The following is an 18,132-nucleotide window of genomic DNA, read 5'->3' on the forward strand; positions in this document are numbered from 1 at the left end:
CTTATTATTATAAAAATAACACATGCTATCACACAAAATAATTAATTAAAATAATAATATTATAAATAATAATATTTCTAACATATGTACGTTTTTGTATATAAATAAAAATAATGACATGTTGCCTACATACAGTAAAACAAGTACTTGTCCGGTTTGCGCTAATAGTCCAATTAATAACCGCCCACCGGCCCCAATTATAAAAATAAGTATCTATTCTAAAAACGTTTTTAGACAACCATTGCGTCATAACAGTGGTGTCATAACTGGTTTGTTTTACAACAAAAACACAATAATAATTATGATATTGTTACCTAATTGAGTAACTACGAAAGATTTTGCTGCCTAGCCAACTTATGGCCGTAAGGGTTCATTTTTATTTAGGGTTTAGTAAACCATTTCTAGTATAGTAGTACCATAGATTAGTAAAGATTACTCACTCCTAACAAGAATATGTACCCAGTTTTGAGAATTGAAATAGTTGCGTAAAAAGTTTTGCCCTAAAATGTCCCTAAAATATTTTAAATAATTATTTATTTATTATGTAAATTACGCAGTATTAGTTATTTATTCGTAAATTTTCTCTAAAAATGTTTTTATTTATCAAGAATTCAAAAAAAGAACTTACTAATAAGCCGTTTGTGGCTTCATTCAATTTCAAGGCGGCGAAGTATCTTTACTAATCTATGAGTAGTACCAATGTTATGGTGTAAAATTGATCAAGACACTTCTTAAAGTGATCTTGATAATATTATCATGACAATGATGCTTGAATGACACAAAATTGGATTTGGATAAAAAATGTATTTTGTGTTAACAAAGTAATAGATAATAGTCTCATTATCATTATTAACATTGATTATATTATGAAATTATATTTTTGAAACGTTTTAGCTAATAACTCAAAGAAAACTTTGATTACAACAAGAGTAAAACAAGTAAAACAAGACAGAATAAAATTTTACCACCAAAACTTCCTAAATTCTACATTCATAACTTTATTTTCCAAAAACAGACCCGAACAGCTATTATGGCTAATGTTTAACATACCAAAAACTCCCATGGCCGAATTCCCCCTAGACGTGGGGCATAATGGGCCGTAATTGCCAGCTTCCAGGCCCCGAGGCGAGCGGCAGGTAGAACCGCTCTGACTACATTTCGGCACTCAGCCGGTCGTAACACGCAAAGCGGTAGTCGTGTAGTTAAAATATACAAAAATATACGTGTATATAAAAAGCAATCTACTTGTACACATCAATAAAGATGACTTGAGAATGCAAAACATTATATGGACACTAGTTGTTCGCAAATAATGACTATTATGCATTTAGAAAAGGATTTGAGAATTTGGGCACTACTGGAAAGTCTAAGGGTTGAACCTTAAGACACAAATTTTTCGTTATGTTTGTATTACAATACGTATTTGATTGGAATATTGAAAGCCTACCAATCTACACTAAGCAAATGTGTTGGATTACGGCCTAAAACTTTTATTTAATAAGATACATCGAGAGTTAACTACACGTTTTATAACTGTTTCGTTGAATTTTATTTTGGTATTACGTATACGTTAAATAGCTTAGAAAATCGTTATTTTGAATGTGTACTTTATTATTATTGTAAGGTAAATATTATCTGGCTCTCTATTTACGGTTAGCTCAAAATCATATCGAAGTCACATAATTTTGATGCGACTAATTTAAAATATTCGATGTTAACGATCACCAAATATCACACAGTGGTCTGACGTATCTGCAATTAGGTTCGTATGAGATATGTGCCCAGTGGGCGGTGCGCCGTTCTTCCGACAAAACATATAAACCCAAACTAGCTGTGGCTTGCGGGCGGGCACACCTGCTTCTTAGCGTTACTTCGTTGATAAATTACCTAAAATACAGACACGTGTAAAACACGTTTTTTTATTATTAGGATTCTTGTTCTTAAGTCCGTCTAAAAAGGGATTGCTAGATGGACAGACGAACGAATAATGAAATATATTTATAATTTACAAACTTTTATATTCAATTAATTTGATTATTTTTATAATTTGTGAATAGTTATTGCGTGGTGTATTATAATAAGTTAGTGTTAGAGTACTATGGACTTAGTTATATTAAAGTCTTATTCATAACTAGTCGCTTATTTTACTCGAACCTGATGGCTAACATTTCAAATTATTAGTTTGACGTAATTTTTAGCCGACTTCCCAAAGAAGAGAGGTTATTTATTCGACACGTGTATGTTTTCTTTTATTATATCCAGGGATTTTTTCGCGATGCTGTGACCGATTGACGTGATTCAAACACCATTGTATGCGGCTAGTTTCACAGGGGGTCCCCCTGTTCCCCCCATTTCGTGGAAATTTGAAAATTTTCGTATGTTTTTTTGTATTTGTATATAAAATGTATGTGAAATATTTTTCAGTAGATGGGAAATAAAATATCCGTTTATTTTCTATATGATTACGCATTTATAATGCTTAAATCGACATTGAATGGGTTGGCGTAAATGTTACTCATCAGATGCTTTGAAAAAGAGCGGAATAAAAACCATTCATTCCTATTCATTCGTGATTGAAGGTTTTTCTACCGTATTTTAGCTTTAATGTTGGTTTTATGGAAGGTTTTCAAGATGTTTATGTATCATGAAGCATTCAATTCTAATTCGTCGTGGTGTCGTGCTAATTCATGGAATAATATTGAATAAGTTTACCTTGTGATTTTGTTCAAGGGAATTCATTTTAAACGTCGCACGTAAATGTTATTAAAGTTATTAATGTACTATCTGACCCGACAAACGTAGTGTTGCCATATAAATAAAAAAAAGTTAAGGGTGAACAACTCTTATCAGACCTACTGAATATGCATATTAAAATTTGGAGAAAATCGGTAAAGCCGTTTCGGAAGAGTACGGTAACTAACATTGTGACTCGAGAATTTTACATGTAAGATAAGTAAATTATGGTCTTATTTTAATAATATCAAACTGTATTCATGTTTTTTATGAATGTGATTAACACTAATAATCAATGTACTCGTAGAATTAAATTTAAAGTTCATGAAGAAAATTGAATAGACTAAAAACCTTTTTTATTTTACTTTACAAATCGTTTGACTCAACAATATAAACAATAAGAAATATTAATTGAACTCATATTACGTAATGACGTCATAAGTATCACAGCGACTTGAGAATTTTATTATTTTTTGAAGTTTGTAATACATTTCTTCAACGTTTTCGCGTAATGGAACACACTCACCAAGTGTTTAGTCAGTATATCTTTTAAATCGCCACTTCATAAGTTTCTCGTATAAACTAAAAATAAAAAAATTACCAATAAAACGTTCAAATCAGACCAGTGGGTTGCAGATTACGTTAGGACAGAATGTGGCGAGAAAGTGGATTAGTTATGCCGTTGGACACTCGTCACTTATAGGAATCTAGTTTTAACGTATACGGGATTGTAATTAAAACGTTGAAAGGTACTTTTAAATACTGTTTTTATGAAAGACACTTACGTAATAATATATTTATTGTTGGAAGATGTTAACGAATATAAACATGGAACAGAAAAAACAAGAATATAAATAACTGAAGCGTATCATAGATTTTTTTCATAATATTTCAAAATTTTCATTTTAAGTAGAGAAACAGTGATAATTTAACAGGTGTCGTTGGATTTCTCTAAATTGTCGGAGTGACATAGACTTCATATTTTCTTTCAATTAATTACATTAAAGCAGTCGGGTTTTTGGTTTATAATAATTACTAATTATTTATTACAATGAAAAAGGTTCCTCGATTGGAGATACTCTTGTGCTCGGTCGTCTGGGATTTGAACCTCGACCCCCAAAGGCCGTGAGGGACCGTATTAACACAAAATATTAGTTTTTATTTTGTGATATTAATCACTAGATAACCACTATATTAATTGGTCACAGCATAGATAAGTGTAGATATCTCACCGCCTTGTAATTGAAAGAATTAAATGGCTTAAACTGGCTTAAAATGGCTGACAATTCTGTCAGTCATTTAATGGCTGTCATGGTGTAATTTACGCGGAACAATGCCGACATGCGCAGTTAAGTGGTGCAAAAACACGAAATCGAAGAAAAAGTGAAAAAATATCGTTTCATGCGTAAATGATCTAAAAACTACATTTTTTAAATATTGTTCAACCACGAAAATAGATGACAGTGACAATTTCAATTGTCAAAACATTTTCTTGTTAGGAGTGAGTCATCTTTACTCATCTATGGCTTACAGTAATAAATTATCCAGAACATTCCAAACAAAGCCTTAAGTTTGTATCACAATACGGTTGCATGACTGAAACAGTTAAATATTTCCGGCAGTAATTGCTTCAAATTAATACCTTGGTTCATCTTAGTAATTAATCATGGCTGTCAACGACTCTGAGAGTTACAGATTACAGACACACGCCCCTGAGAACCTTTGTACCTGTGAACCCGTGGCATTTGTTTTTGTGAAGTTGTACTTTTATGATCACATTAACCGTTTTTTTTTATTATAAGAGTAGAAAACGAACATGTAGTCCGTCTGATGGTAAGTGGCTACACCACCCATGGACATCTATAATCAACCCTAGATAGGATTAGATTCCTACCTGAGGTCGGCCACACCGCTATCGCTGAGGATTAGGCTGGCGCATGCGCCGCTCTCGCTAAGGAGTAGGCTGGAACAAATCGGAAAACTGTGTCTCTTACCACTCCCTTCAGACCATAACATAGCGTTTAACACTGCTGTTATAAGGCAGAAATAGGCGGTGGTGCCGCCGGAGTTTAACCGCAGGTTCTACTACCTTTGATGAACATGATGAAATTAATATTGCCGCCTACAAACATCTGTGATCAACCCCTGACAAGATTAGAGTCTTCCCTGGTGCTGGCTACCCATGCTTTAGTATCCCTGAAAACTAACGTGAACGTCTCAAGTACCTACGTCCGCGAAATGTTTACGATTTAAGGGCTTCTATTCCTCCCTTGCATAGAGCTTTTCCCAGTAAGTACACTGTCTATCCTTGATTATAATCAGAAAGAAAGAAAGGAAAAAAACTTTAAAATTAAAATAGGAAATATCGCAGGTGGTAAAACAATTACGTATTTTTAGAAGAACGGAAGGTTAACAGCCGGTCAGATATTTACAAATCACCGAGTCATACACCTGCAGTGTCTCAACATCAGTAGGACTGTACGCCTGTTCGTTATTTCCTTCAGGTAAAAAGTAAGCTGTCTAAATGTCACAAGGGGACAGAGACAGGTTACCAATACAGGGTAACCATACATGGATGTCCAGACGAAGAACAGCGGAAGCTTGTAATGCTTTATAGGTTTATCGTCGACATGGAATAAAACCAAATCTTTATCGTCATGTTATTATTTGTTACAAGGAGATCAATTATTTCAAACACGGTATAAGAATTGCAATCTTCATATTAAGGTAAACCAAAAAATACTATTATTTATAAAAAAATATACTTAGATCATCATATTTGGTTCCTATTCATATTTTTAATAAAACAATACTTTAAGCCGTTGAAATAGATGTTGAAAGAACATTATATTTTAAGATCGTTTCTTGGAGCAGGTTTTAGATTTTAACTGGTTTATAAAGTTAGTCCAAGTCAGACAAAATTGTGTGTTATTCAGACATTATCGAGAGCACATTGGCACATTGAAACACATTATATGGGCTGATTTGACCACTAACTACGTGTTAAGAATGGGCCTTCCTCAACTAATTTAACAGACCCTGAAACTATTAAACTAGTCTGACATAGGCATGGAGCAAGTGAAGCAACAAAAACTATTTCACGTTCCGTAGACTTAGGTATAAGACCAACAGATAAAGAATATAATGGTATACATTACAATTTGTAGTGCAGCGAATCCGGAAGATATTCTTTTGAAGATTTTCTCTCAATACAAAGTACCGTAATACGTACCGACGTGAACTGTTGCGTTTCGTCGGTCCGGATGCTACCACTTATTTCCACTCATTATTTGGATGATGTCACAGTTCAGTGGTCACCACCGAAGCGTGACGACCGCTAATCGATTTAGATTAGTTAGATTTAGTTGTCAACGGTCGGTAATGGCCGATGGAATTTATTTTGATCTGTTTTCAAAGTATTAGGTACACATATTATGGAGAATGAGTACTATACGAGCATGGTACACTTCACACTTTTGAAAGTGGTAGAAGGTGGCAGAATAACAGCAGTGTTAGGCGCTGCTGTGTTCCGTTTTGAAGGGCGTGGCAAGGGAGACAGACTTTTCCGAGGCGTTCCAGCTTAGTCCTCAGGGGTAGCGGCGCATCTGTGGCCGACCTCAGGTAGGAATATCTAATCCTATCTGGGTTCATTACAGATGTCCATGGGCGGCAATAGCCACTTACCATCAGGTGGGCTGCATGCTCTAGCAGACGAGCATGCAGCCCACTTAAATTATCATTTGTCAAATGATAATTAGAATAGTAAAAACGTTTTCATAAATCGAGAAAAATAACTTATTAGTTCATATTTGATTTTATACAAGTGATTAGTATATTTTCCAATGATCCTTTTCTCGAAGCGAATTTAAAAGCTGTATAACCCTCTCCCAGCCGATTGTGGCAAAAAGTAAGCAAAGTCGTCTGCAACATTCCAACAGGCAAACGATAACTGTGGGCACTGAATCCGACTTTATGAACGAAATCGGGGATTCGCCACAATAATTTAAAATCAATACCAATCTACAAAATGCATTCGCATCGCTTTAAGCCCGGCGATAACTTTTTACGACACTAGCGCGCCGCGGCGGGAGATAGCGGAACTATAAAGTTCCACCTCATCCTCATAGATGGCGCTGCACTAAGCCGACAGCCGCCTAACTCGTTCGAATTAAAACGAATTGTTACAACGCCATTACGGTCATATTTTCATTTGGAGGCCATTTTATTCGCCCTGGGGTGCTTCGGTTACGGTAACGATGTAACATTGGGTAGTATTGTACGGAATTGGCCCGCAATAACAATTATGGTCCATTGTATTATTGCTCATTTAATAGAGGGAGCTTGCGTGTACAGACGAGTGCCCACGGCTTCAGTTAATTTCTCAATTAAAATAATGGTCGTGTTTTACTGTAATGTTATTTTGGCAAGCGAAACGTTTGTTTCCTTTGAAAATTGAAGTATTAAGTACCTTTAAGATAGTTAATTAAAACGTTACAATTAGGCGATAATGTAATTAAACAAGATGTTTATTATGATAGACTTTAACTAATATTTATTTTGCTTTTTATTAAAAAGTCCACTCAGGTGACGGTATTTCTGCTGTTTCTATTGTTTTATTATTACATGCATGTGATAGCCCAATTGCTTGAATGAAGGTCACACAGTCTAGGGTCTGGGGTACGAATGATAGACCTCTGTATTTTTCCAAATAATGTGCGTAACAAAAAAATCACTCGCGGTGGTGGAAAAGGACATTTAAAGGCGTATAATCTCTACGAAATACTACGAATACGCGTTTGGCTAACGTGGTGGACTATGGCATTCCCTACGCTGGGAAAACACTTGTACCGAACATTAGGACAGTAAGTTGTGTATGATATTACAGCATTAGCTACCAAACGATCAGTCATTAGGTTAATACTATATTTTTAAACCAAACCAAAACTAAACATAAATCACGGGTCACGTCAAACCACCATAATTTTCTTTCACACGACATAATATTATGACAAAAAAAGAATGTCTCTTTAATTTACTTCTCATAGCTTTTCTCTTGAAACAATTACCAGAAAGCAAAGTATCGTATAATGATAAATGGCGTAAAATAAAGCAATTATCTTTCGACACGAAGTAATCAGTGCCTTTGTTATTATACAAAACGTTGCTAAATTGTAGGTTTGGTTGGATCTAAGTGCGTATCATTGTGGGACAGGAAGCAGAGCCAAGATTATGTTTTTTATTGGTCTATGATAGGTACTTAGAGTCATAGTGGCTTTATTTATGTGTGAGGTTAAAGGTATTTTCTTATGTATTCAAATTCATTTATTTATTCACGTAAATCAATGATAATTGCTTGGGAAAACTCAACTCGTGCAAAATATACAGAAATACCCAGTTTCTTGATTACTTAACAATAATAATAGGGATTTTAATTCTGTCCTTCTATTTTTTTATATTTATGGTCGTAAAATAAAAATAACTACTCAAGGTAAATCCAATCAGAAATAGTCAGGAACTTTGTTGAATTAGCGCTACTGATGAAGTTATACTTATTTTACCAGGCCGAGATATAGATAAGGAGTTCAAACTAGTCCTCAGGAACATCAACCCAGATAGACCACCAAGTAGAACTCTTGTCCTGTTTGTAATCTCTTACACATACCCATGAGCGACAGTGACATTTTAAAAACAGAGAATTTGCATACAACATACTTACTAATTTAATTACAAAGAAAACCCTACTTTCAGTATTGCAACTTCTATAATAACGTTCAAGATGTAGTTCTCGTATAGTACTTTGTATTACACATATATTTTAACAAATCAATCAAACTAGAGCCATATACCTACTCTCTGATGCTGTTACCTTATTATCACGATGACTTCACAATGATAAAGAGGAAATTACATTATAAACCTACATACGGAGACAGAGATACTCAAACATTTTACCCCTTGACACAAGCCATAAGTCACAAGTTATGAATAATGACAGTGCGTAAGGGTGCCATCAAACAACCAACTTACGGTGCACCACAATGAGTATTCGAGACCGCCATAAAATCCACATAACTCATGAATTTCTAATTTATTGCGCCATTTCGAGGAATCGTAATGAACTTGTTAAGTTTGCTACCGGATAAATGCATGTTGTAATTACCTATGTACTTTTACAAGTTTAAATAGATAACGTCAATATACAGTTATTACATATTTTACAGTAATTAAATTGATATCTTGTTTCCAGTTTTCAAAATATATAAATAAAGTTAAATTTACGCCGAAATAAGTGACAACAGTGATTGAGACATTAAAATAATTTATATTTGGGGATTTTAAACTATGATCTTCGGGACAATTTCATAATTTCTGCACGCGAAAATACATTATGAAATCTAATTCACAATTATTGAATTTACTGTTGCAAGATTCTACATGTCCCTTGAATTATACCTAAAGATTTTATACGTCATGTAACTTTGCTATCGCTTTATTTAAGGCGCTTTTCTTTATAGGATGATAGTTGTATAAAAGATTAATTGCGTTTTGTATAAATTTAACTAAAAATGAAGGACTTACAGGATACGCAAGTGAGATCTTTTTATCAAAAAATCTAAAGAGAACTCTTCTTCAGTCATCCTTAAAACCAGAAGAATGACATAGCAGTAGGTCTGTGCAATTTCTGTGATTATTGGAACGCTTCGATGTAGATAAACTCTGGGAAAACAGACAATGCTCGACAATAACATCCCACAAACAATAACAATTTGTTATGTTCGCCTCACTACTTTAGCCTCTGATTCTGCCTCATTTACCATTTAAATGCATTGAATTTATGAATGGGTTTATGTTATTTGTTTGTTATGTTGTTTATTTGAATAGTTAAATTCAAACAAACAACTTATTTACCAATTATTAGCCGCGAAATAGTTGCTTTCTGTTTCTCAATGTTATTGACTTCTAGGAATAAGAACTTCAATATGAAAACAAATGAAACAACTATCAATTCTAAAAACCAATTAATTTTAGTGCATTTTAATAATTCGCGCATATAATTTTATTACAGTTTGTTGATAGCTAAGATATTTAAGTACAATTGTAAACTTAACACTTAATGTAAAAAATTAGATAGCAAGTTCCTGCATTAATTAAGACGCCCAACGCACGGAAGGACGGACGACACATTTATGCGTGTATCATTTTACAGGAATGCAGGTGGCGTCATTGCATACCCCAGTGGCGAGGTATTCTTGATGACAAACACACAGTGCGGGATACCATTAATACGCAGTGTGTTGATACAGTTGGTTCTTGTTTTTAATGGACATTTTATTCGAAATAAGTATTTGTTTATGAATAAAATCATAATAAATAAGTGTATTTAACATTTCAAAGTTATCTAATATGTGTTCGCTGTTATTAAACGAATTAACGATATAAGTATATTTGAAACACTTCAGTGGCGAAATCGAAGATTAGGAGCAAGGCATAAATCACTAACAATATAAAAGGAAGGAAAAGTTAATTTACAAAGTATTTACAGTTAAAATTGATGTATTAAAACAGTGGTAAAGTTACAAAAAGATTGAAAAATGCCATGACATCAGCTGGTAATATAACTGACGATTTATGCAAAATATGTGACGGAAGAATCGAGTGTGCTCCAACAGCCATACTTCTTATATCCCTCATCCATACTCTGTACGGACATATTGGTACAGAACCGAACTACTTTGGCAAGAACAGAAGTAAACTGATGAAGCCTGAAGCTAAGAAAGTACGATTTGAAGACAAGTTTGCGCCCAAACATACAACATACAGACCTTGGTATGATACAGAAGATGGCAAAGTAGATAGGGAAATAGAAGATGAATATGACTTTATTGTGGTCGGGGGTGGCACAGCCGGTTGTGTGGTGGCGAGTCGACTGTCAGAGAATCGTAAGTGGAAGGTGTGTATAAGTTTATTTAAAGTAATTTAACGATATGTTCTACCACTTACTGATAAACTACCTGATACGTCAATCACAACTAATTATTCAGATGGCATTTACAAATCTGTCAAGTAATTTATGGTAACTATAACGGTAAATGTACAAGCTCTTAATATTTAAATTACGTTAATATTTTAATTACGTTAATACAAATGTGTAAACAAGCTTTACTGTAAATAATTCCTTTTCAACAAGGACTAAGAATGCCATGCCATTTAAGGAACATCTTTTAAAATGTTATCTCTACATTCTACACAAACAAGTTCTGTAAAGAACGAACCGGCTGTTTAACTAATAATCATAGGGCTATGTTAATAATTTCCTTACAATTAATTACCTTGTTTTAGATTAATAAAGTATTTATTCGAGTTATTGTATTTATTGACAACTACAGTTTTATGATACAATTTTATCGTTTCATTATCAATCGTTGGATTACGGAAGTATTCGTTACATAAAACATATGTCTGCTTTCAGGTTTTGTTAGTAGAAGCTGGACCAGAAGAGCCTAAAATGGCTTTGATCCCTGGATTGACAAGTGAATTTAAGGGATCCAGTTTAGATTGGCAGTATTCCATGCGACCAAAAAAAGGGTATTGTATTAAATGTATATTTTGTTTTTCTTAATGACCTTATCATATCTACTAACTTTTAAGAATAACTTCTGTTGTAATTCTTTCATAATCTACGAAGTGAAACTTCCGTTAACGTTTAATTATCTATACAAGTGTGTAATGTGTTCCAATCTTTATTTACTTGAGTGACTCATAATTGTTGCAGTAATGAAATAATCACCAGACAATTTTAATTACTTAATGAAACGGATTTCAGCTTTTGCCAGAATCGGATGGAGAAGGGGTGTGAAGTGGTTCAAGGTAGAGTTCTTGGAGGCACCTCCGTCATCAATGATATGGCGTACATGAGAGGTAGTCCTGCAGATTATGACGAATGGGCCCTCAATGGAAATGACGGTTGGACCTTCAGCCAAATCCTCCCGTTTTTCAAATACTCTGAAGGAAACTACGATAAGGATATCTCCAAAAATAAATTCTACCACTCAACCCAAGGGCCTTTAGACGTAGGAAGATACCCATATGTGGATGATAATGTAGATGTTCTGCTAAGTGCATTGCATGAATTGGGTTATAACTATACGGATGTAAATGGCAGAAATCAACTCGGATTTATGCGAATACAAACAATGTCTTATTTCGGCGAACGAGTCAGTACATACACGGCTTTCATAGAACCCGTAAGAAAATTACGAACGAATATTGAAATTGTTAATGAAGCTTTAGTAACAAAAATATTACTCGAAGAGAGTAGACATAGTGTTAAGGCCCTAGGCGTAGAATATTTCAAAAATGGTACAAAGTATAGAGCAAAAGCTACAAAAGAAGTAATTATCAGCGCAGGAGCTATAAATTCTCCTAAATTACTCATGCAGTCTGGCATTGGTCCGAAAGAATATTTAGAGTATTTAGATATTAAAGTATACTATGATTTACCAGTTGGTAGTAACTTTCAAGATCACTTGTCTGTTTGTCTGCCGGTAATAAAGCTGAGTAAAACGGCTACTTCTTCGAAATTTTCCGAAAAATTAAAAGACATAAGTTTGTATTACGCTAAAGGAAATGGGCCTCTGTCAGCCAATTTTCAAGTGGTTGCATTTATAGAATCAAGTATATCAGACGTTCTTGGTACCTCCGATATCGAAGTTAGATTCCGGGGTCATGACTCTAACATGTATTACAATAAAATCGATATGTGCATATCACTTCTGACTCCAAAAAGTCGAGGGCAGATCGTATTAAATGCTACAGACCCCATTTTTGGAGTACCATTGATATATCCCAATTTTCTAAAAGATGACACTGACGAAAAAAAGCTATTGGAAGGAATCCAGGAAGTAGTGAAACTTTTTGATACTGAAGTATTTAAGACTGCAGATTTCGAATTTGACCCTCGACCTATTGTAAATAATGAGTGTAGAAAACATGAAAAAGTTTCAGAAGACTTTTGGTTTTGTATTATCAGACATTTTTCTGCTCCCTTACACAACTATGCTGGTACATGTAAGATGGGTCCAGCGAAAGACCCCGAATCAGTTGTAGATAATCATTTAAGAGTATACGGTGTTGCTAATTTAAGGGTCGTCGATGCATCAATAATGCCTAAAATAACAAGAGGATCAACAGCAGCACCGACTATCATGATAGCTGAAAAAGCAAGTGATTTAATAAAAACGGCATGGTACTAATAACGTTTTGTTTTATTTACAACCTGTTTTGAGAACAATAATTAATTTATAAATACTACTTATTATTAAATAGATTACCACCTAATTCATTTTCTACTATAGTAATGCCCTCGATTTTCCTTCCAATCTTTCAGTAGCATACTAGCTCCTTTCTCTGCAATCATCATTGTTGGTACAAACAATCCTGCCCGTACATGTGTAGGCATTACAGAAGCATCTATGATTCTTAAGCCTTCTATTCCATGCACTCTCAATTCATAGTCAACTACTGACTCAGTTCTGTTTTCTCCCATTCGACAAGTTCCTATCGGATTGCTCATAGCTTTAGTATAATGTCGTGCAATACAATTCCATTGATCTCTATTTCTTAAACGATCACAGGGGAATAGGTCCACTGGTGCAAACTTTATGTCAGCCTTCTTCATTTCTTTAGTATCAAGCAGTTGTAAAGCAATGTCAATGCTATCGACAAGAATTTCTAAATCTTCACTTTCCTTTAGTAAATTAGCTTGTATGACTGGTCTACCGTACTTTGGATTTCGCTTATTTAAAGTTACTTTTCCTTTGCTTTTAGGCCTTAAAAGAATAGGATTAATATTCACTAAGTTATAATAAGGCAACGGCATATTAGTTTCTTCAGAACTATGCACACTAATATTCGTGAGCATAAACTTATCACTTCTTACATAATTTCCATCCAAAGAAAATTCTACGTCAGGAGCGTTATTACTTTCATACAGTTGTATAAATGCAGATATTTGATTAATACCCCTAGATGCCAACGGCCCACTTCGACTTTGGAACCACGTTTTAAAATCGTTGACAATTTCACTTTCAGTTACAGGCGCAACATCTCCAAGGATAAATGCTAACCCACCGGTTGTTACTTGATCTTGATAATTCATTCCCACAGGCAAATCAAGCAACGTCGTGATATTAAACTTTTTCAACTCCTTGGCTGGTCCGATTCCAGATAGGTGTAATAATCTAACATTATTTATTGCTCCACCAGTTAAAATAATTTCTCTCTTAACATAAGCTATGCGCTGTTTTTCCCTATCTGTTTCATACATAACACCATCTACGGTTTTCTCTTGGACATTAACTAAAATCTTGGTAACAGTTACTCCTGTTTTTATCGTTAAATTCTTTCTATGTTTCACTGGTTTGAGGAATGCGGTATTTGTACTTAATCGAGTATTATTGGCGATCGCAAATTGGTGATTAACGACAGCCTCGGCGGCATTTGTGTTTATGTCGATACTGCGAAGACCCATCTCATTAAATGCTGCTGTGAATATTTCCATAAATCGGTCCGCATGTTTGAATCTCTGGACACGCATCTCCCCTCCTCGAGAGTGGAACATGGAATTCATTAGAACTTCATAATCACCTACAAAATAAAAACTCAAATTATTATAGCTTAACCAATTGCTATGGTCAAAAATTGGAATGAGGTTATATTGTATCACGTTTTGAATAACATAAAATTTTATGACAATCGTATCAATTGAACTGACGATAAAAGTTAATGTTTTGGCCGTGTTACCTCATGTTTACAAGTACTTTACACATTTAGACTAAAAGGAAATAAGTTAAAGGAACAAGCCTAATTGAAACAACGTAATATACTCGTACTATGATAGCGTACAATTATGCAGTCACTTTTTATAGTCATAATTAATCCAGTAATGTTCTTAACTTTTTCTATTTGTACGTATTGCCTTGTAATTTAATTCGACGATGAATAATAGTAGTAGCTAAATTAAGGCTGTACTATCTTCCAAATTAGGTCCTTCTGTGTACAACATTCACCCTGGTGCATAGGGTAATGTTTTTCGAGTGTGTATGGTTAGTTGAAGAGCGTGTGAGAACGCTCTTCAATGCAACCGGCTTGATAGAATTTACCTTATGAGGTGTCGTTGGATTTGTCTTAATCCTACAGTGATAAAGGTTACATGTTTAAGTAGAATGGTTTTTATATTTTGTTTAGACGACCCGCGTGGCGGAGCGGTCACCATACCGGTCTGACGCGCAGAGGGCCCCGGGTTCGATAAATGATGAATTTAGGTTTCTGTTTCTGTGTCTGGGTGTTTGTGTATTTGTCTCTGTGTGTATCCATAGTATCCATAATATAGGGAATCCTAGTGTGGGGCTGTGAGTGTAGAAAGCGTTTCTTTTCCACTTATACTCTTACCATTATCTTCAGAGTGTTTAAAATGCTCTATAACATTATCATACATCCAGGCAATAGAACCGACAGCTGAAGTTCTCCATCCATCATAATCCTTCTTGGATCCTCGTGTATACTTCATGTCGTTGGTGACGCTGGAGCCACCCAAGACCTTCCCAGTCTTGACCTCACAGCTGCCTCCAGGTCTCGAGAGGCACGAGAAGCCGTTCCTCTCAGTTCTGAAGTTCCACAGGATTGGTCGGTACTCCTTTGTGGGTACTCCTGGGATGTCGTAATCGATGTTTTCCTCTTCCCCAGCTTCTAATACTAAGACCTAATGAATATTCAAAAAGTATAGTTACTTTAATATCAGCATTAATTATTGTGATTATGATAGTTTGTAATGTCGCTTGAAACGTGAACAGCAATTTAAGACCTTAGCAAGAATTGATTAGTTCCTGTAAAATAATTATGTTAATCAGGTGCTTCCCTGAGACTCAAATCGTTTATGCAAAATTTATACAACAAATTTAAAATCATAGTTGTATTACATACGTTGTGTGGCTTAGAACAGCATTACTTGCTAATTCTGTAAAAGTTACATAGGAGACAATAAAATTAAGGGATGGGATCCTAAGTATAGGTAAATGCGTCTAAATCTAGTCATTTGTCTATTGTTACCAACAAACGCTGCCAAACGTGCTGAATGTTTATATTCTTTACCTTCCAATCATGGACAGCGGAGAGCCTGTTGGCCAGCACGCAGCCAGCGGTACCTCCACCGACGATGATGAAGTCGAACACGCTGTTCCTGATGTCTTTCTCGTCGGCCTTGGTTCGCGTGGCCTTCGAGAGCAAGTCTCCAGCCACAGCTGATACGGTCAGAAGTACCACCCATTGTAATCTAAAGTTTAGGTCTTTTTAATATTATATACATACCTATACCTAATTAAGACATTTCATTTGTTTCTATATTCTGACCCATTCTAACTCAGTCCTCCTCTAATGATTTAATGATAATGTAGGTTATTTAATGATAGTTGTGCAAGAGTATCCATTTAACATCAGATTGCGAACAGACTAGCTAACATAAAATGAATTTTCACCCATTATATGGGGCACCCATGTTGTAGGACTCATGGCACACACAACGATTAGTACCAAAACACTCAAAATCAGAACACAAATCTAGATATTTTGATCAGATGTCACGAACCAAATACCCCTGCTTATCAGGCCGGGATGGTAACACCCCCACCTCCAGCAGACGCGAATCCTCGTACAAAAAACGTCATCGTAGACCTATTTAACTTTCACTACAGATTCCATAGTCAAAATTTTCTTTTCAAACAACACAGATGCTAACCTCCGACACAGTAACTCCATTGCGGATCACGTCCAGCGCGTGGTGCACCAGCAAGCGAATGCTGGTTTCCCAACGGATCCTGGGAAGTGCAGCGCCACGCTCCACTGCCCGTATCCTGTGTTGCGTAGCGCTGTCAGGAAGTTTCCAGTTCGCGTGCTGAGGTTAATCCTTACATAATTGGCCGTCAGATCCGCTATTTATAGACTTCTACTGTCTGGATGGTTTGTGACGTACGTATCGGTTCAGGTGTCTCACAATTTTTGTAATCGTTATCATAAATTACATGATACTTGTAAAGAAGGATAGGTAACTGATATTCGACACAATAGGCGATCTCTCGAAATCAAAAAGGTAAGGGTTCATAGTGCTGACAAAATAAGTAACTGGGTGATCCTTCGTAATAAGTAGTCCTCGATTCATTCCTAAGGCTTTCATTCATTTTTACTTCTGAGAGCAATTAATGGCCTTTGACATAATGCTTTTATTTATATTTTGGATTTTAAAAAAAATATCGGGGACCCTATATTTCGAAGAATCACAGACCATCAGATTAATTTAAATAACACTCGGGTTATTTAGAGCGTAAATAATTATAACAGTTTTTAGGTGCCTTGATAAAAACGTAATTGATAAAGCAATTAATTAATTAGTTAATTAATTGGCAGAAAATTATCAAAGTAAATATTTACCAAAATTCCAAATTTTACGTTTAAGAATGGTTTGCTCTAACGGCATAATATATAACTATGTAAATAAACACCCAACCACTTTACCCTTTTTATTCCTTACAAAATAGAACAAGATCCTACACAAATAGCACGTAGGTACTTAACTTTGTAAGGGCAGCGATAGCAAGGAACGGAAATTAAACTGACCAACACACCCTGTTTTATGGCCGGCTAGACGAGATTATGGACCAACTTGACCGTTGATATCGAAATAAACTATTTATTATAGAAATTTGACATTTGTGTAAAATGTATGGGTTTAAAGATAGGATGAGTCTATGCTCATTGTAAGGAAATACAGTTACGTATTTACTTATCCTGAGGGCACGGTCATGTATCCGCAAGTCGAACAAAAAAAGGGGCATAGCCGTACCATTCTTTTCTCGAAGCAATTGAAGCCATTTTTGTAATGATCTTAATCATTCAATATAAAAATAAATCAATAAATTTACTTTTGTTATTTTATTTTAATTCTAAAAAAATATGTAAAGTTTATGTTATTATTTACATTTTATACGACGGACCGTAATTAAAGGCTCTTGGATATGTTACCTTACAGCGCCATCTAGTGTCGCATAGCAATATTTAAAGCTCTTCGATCGAGTGTAGTTAAATAGTTGTTTCTACTCGTCAACAGATGTCACTACACGTTGTATACGCACTACGCAGTGTTCGCGTAGTTAAATAATTTACTTGACAGTAAATATTTTATGTTTTGATGTTAAATTGTAATAAGTACTTTTTAATATGCTTTTTTATTTTTTTAAACAGACAACGCAAAGAATGAACCATACATACCGATTCAAATAATCTTCAATAAACTATTGATTATCAATTTGACTCACTTATTTTATTTGTAAAATGTAGTGTTCAGTGTAT

At 34.9% G+C, this 18,132-nt stretch overlaps 3 protein-coding genes across 9 annotated transcripts in view; 1 reads left to right on the forward strand and 2 right to left on the reverse strand.

The window, feature by feature from the left end:
* The window catches only part of esn (espinas), a 400,966-nt gene that overhangs the window by 208,912 nt on the left and 173,922 nt on the right, over positions 1-18,132 (reverse strand). The window lies entirely within an intron of this gene.
* Positions 9,989-12,986, forward strand: LOC140752459 (glucose dehydrogenase [FAD, quinone]). Its single transcript, XM_073086764.1, has 3 exons — positions 9,989-10,684; positions 11,204-11,319; positions 11,558-12,986. Exons 1-3 carry the CDS (start codon positions 10,331-10,333, stop codon positions 12,984-12,986), a joined length of 1,899 nt encoding a protein of 632 aa, XP_072942865.1. The 5' UTR covers positions 9,989-10,330.
* Positions 12,784-16,545, reverse strand: LOC140752524 (glucose dehydrogenase [FAD, quinone]). Its single transcript, XM_073086862.1, has 4 exons — positions 16,526-16,545; positions 15,883-16,063; positions 15,184-15,493; positions 12,784-14,379 (listed from the first exon to the last, which is right to left on the reverse strand). The coding sequence occupies exons 1-4, from the start codon at positions 16,543-16,545 to the stop codon at positions 13,073-13,075; spliced, it is 1,818 nt and encodes a 605-aa protein (XP_072942963.1). The 3' UTR covers positions 12,784-13,072.

Source organism: Epargyreus clarus, unplaced genomic scaffold, assembly GCF_041222505.1.
Source record: "Epargyreus clarus isolate Ecla_fem2 unplaced genomic scaffold, WU_Ecla_fem_2.2 ptg000024l, whole genome shotgun sequence".
In the NCBI taxonomy this organism is placed as follows: domain Eukaryota; kingdom Metazoa; phylum Arthropoda; class Insecta; order Lepidoptera; family Hesperiidae; genus Epargyreus; species Epargyreus clarus.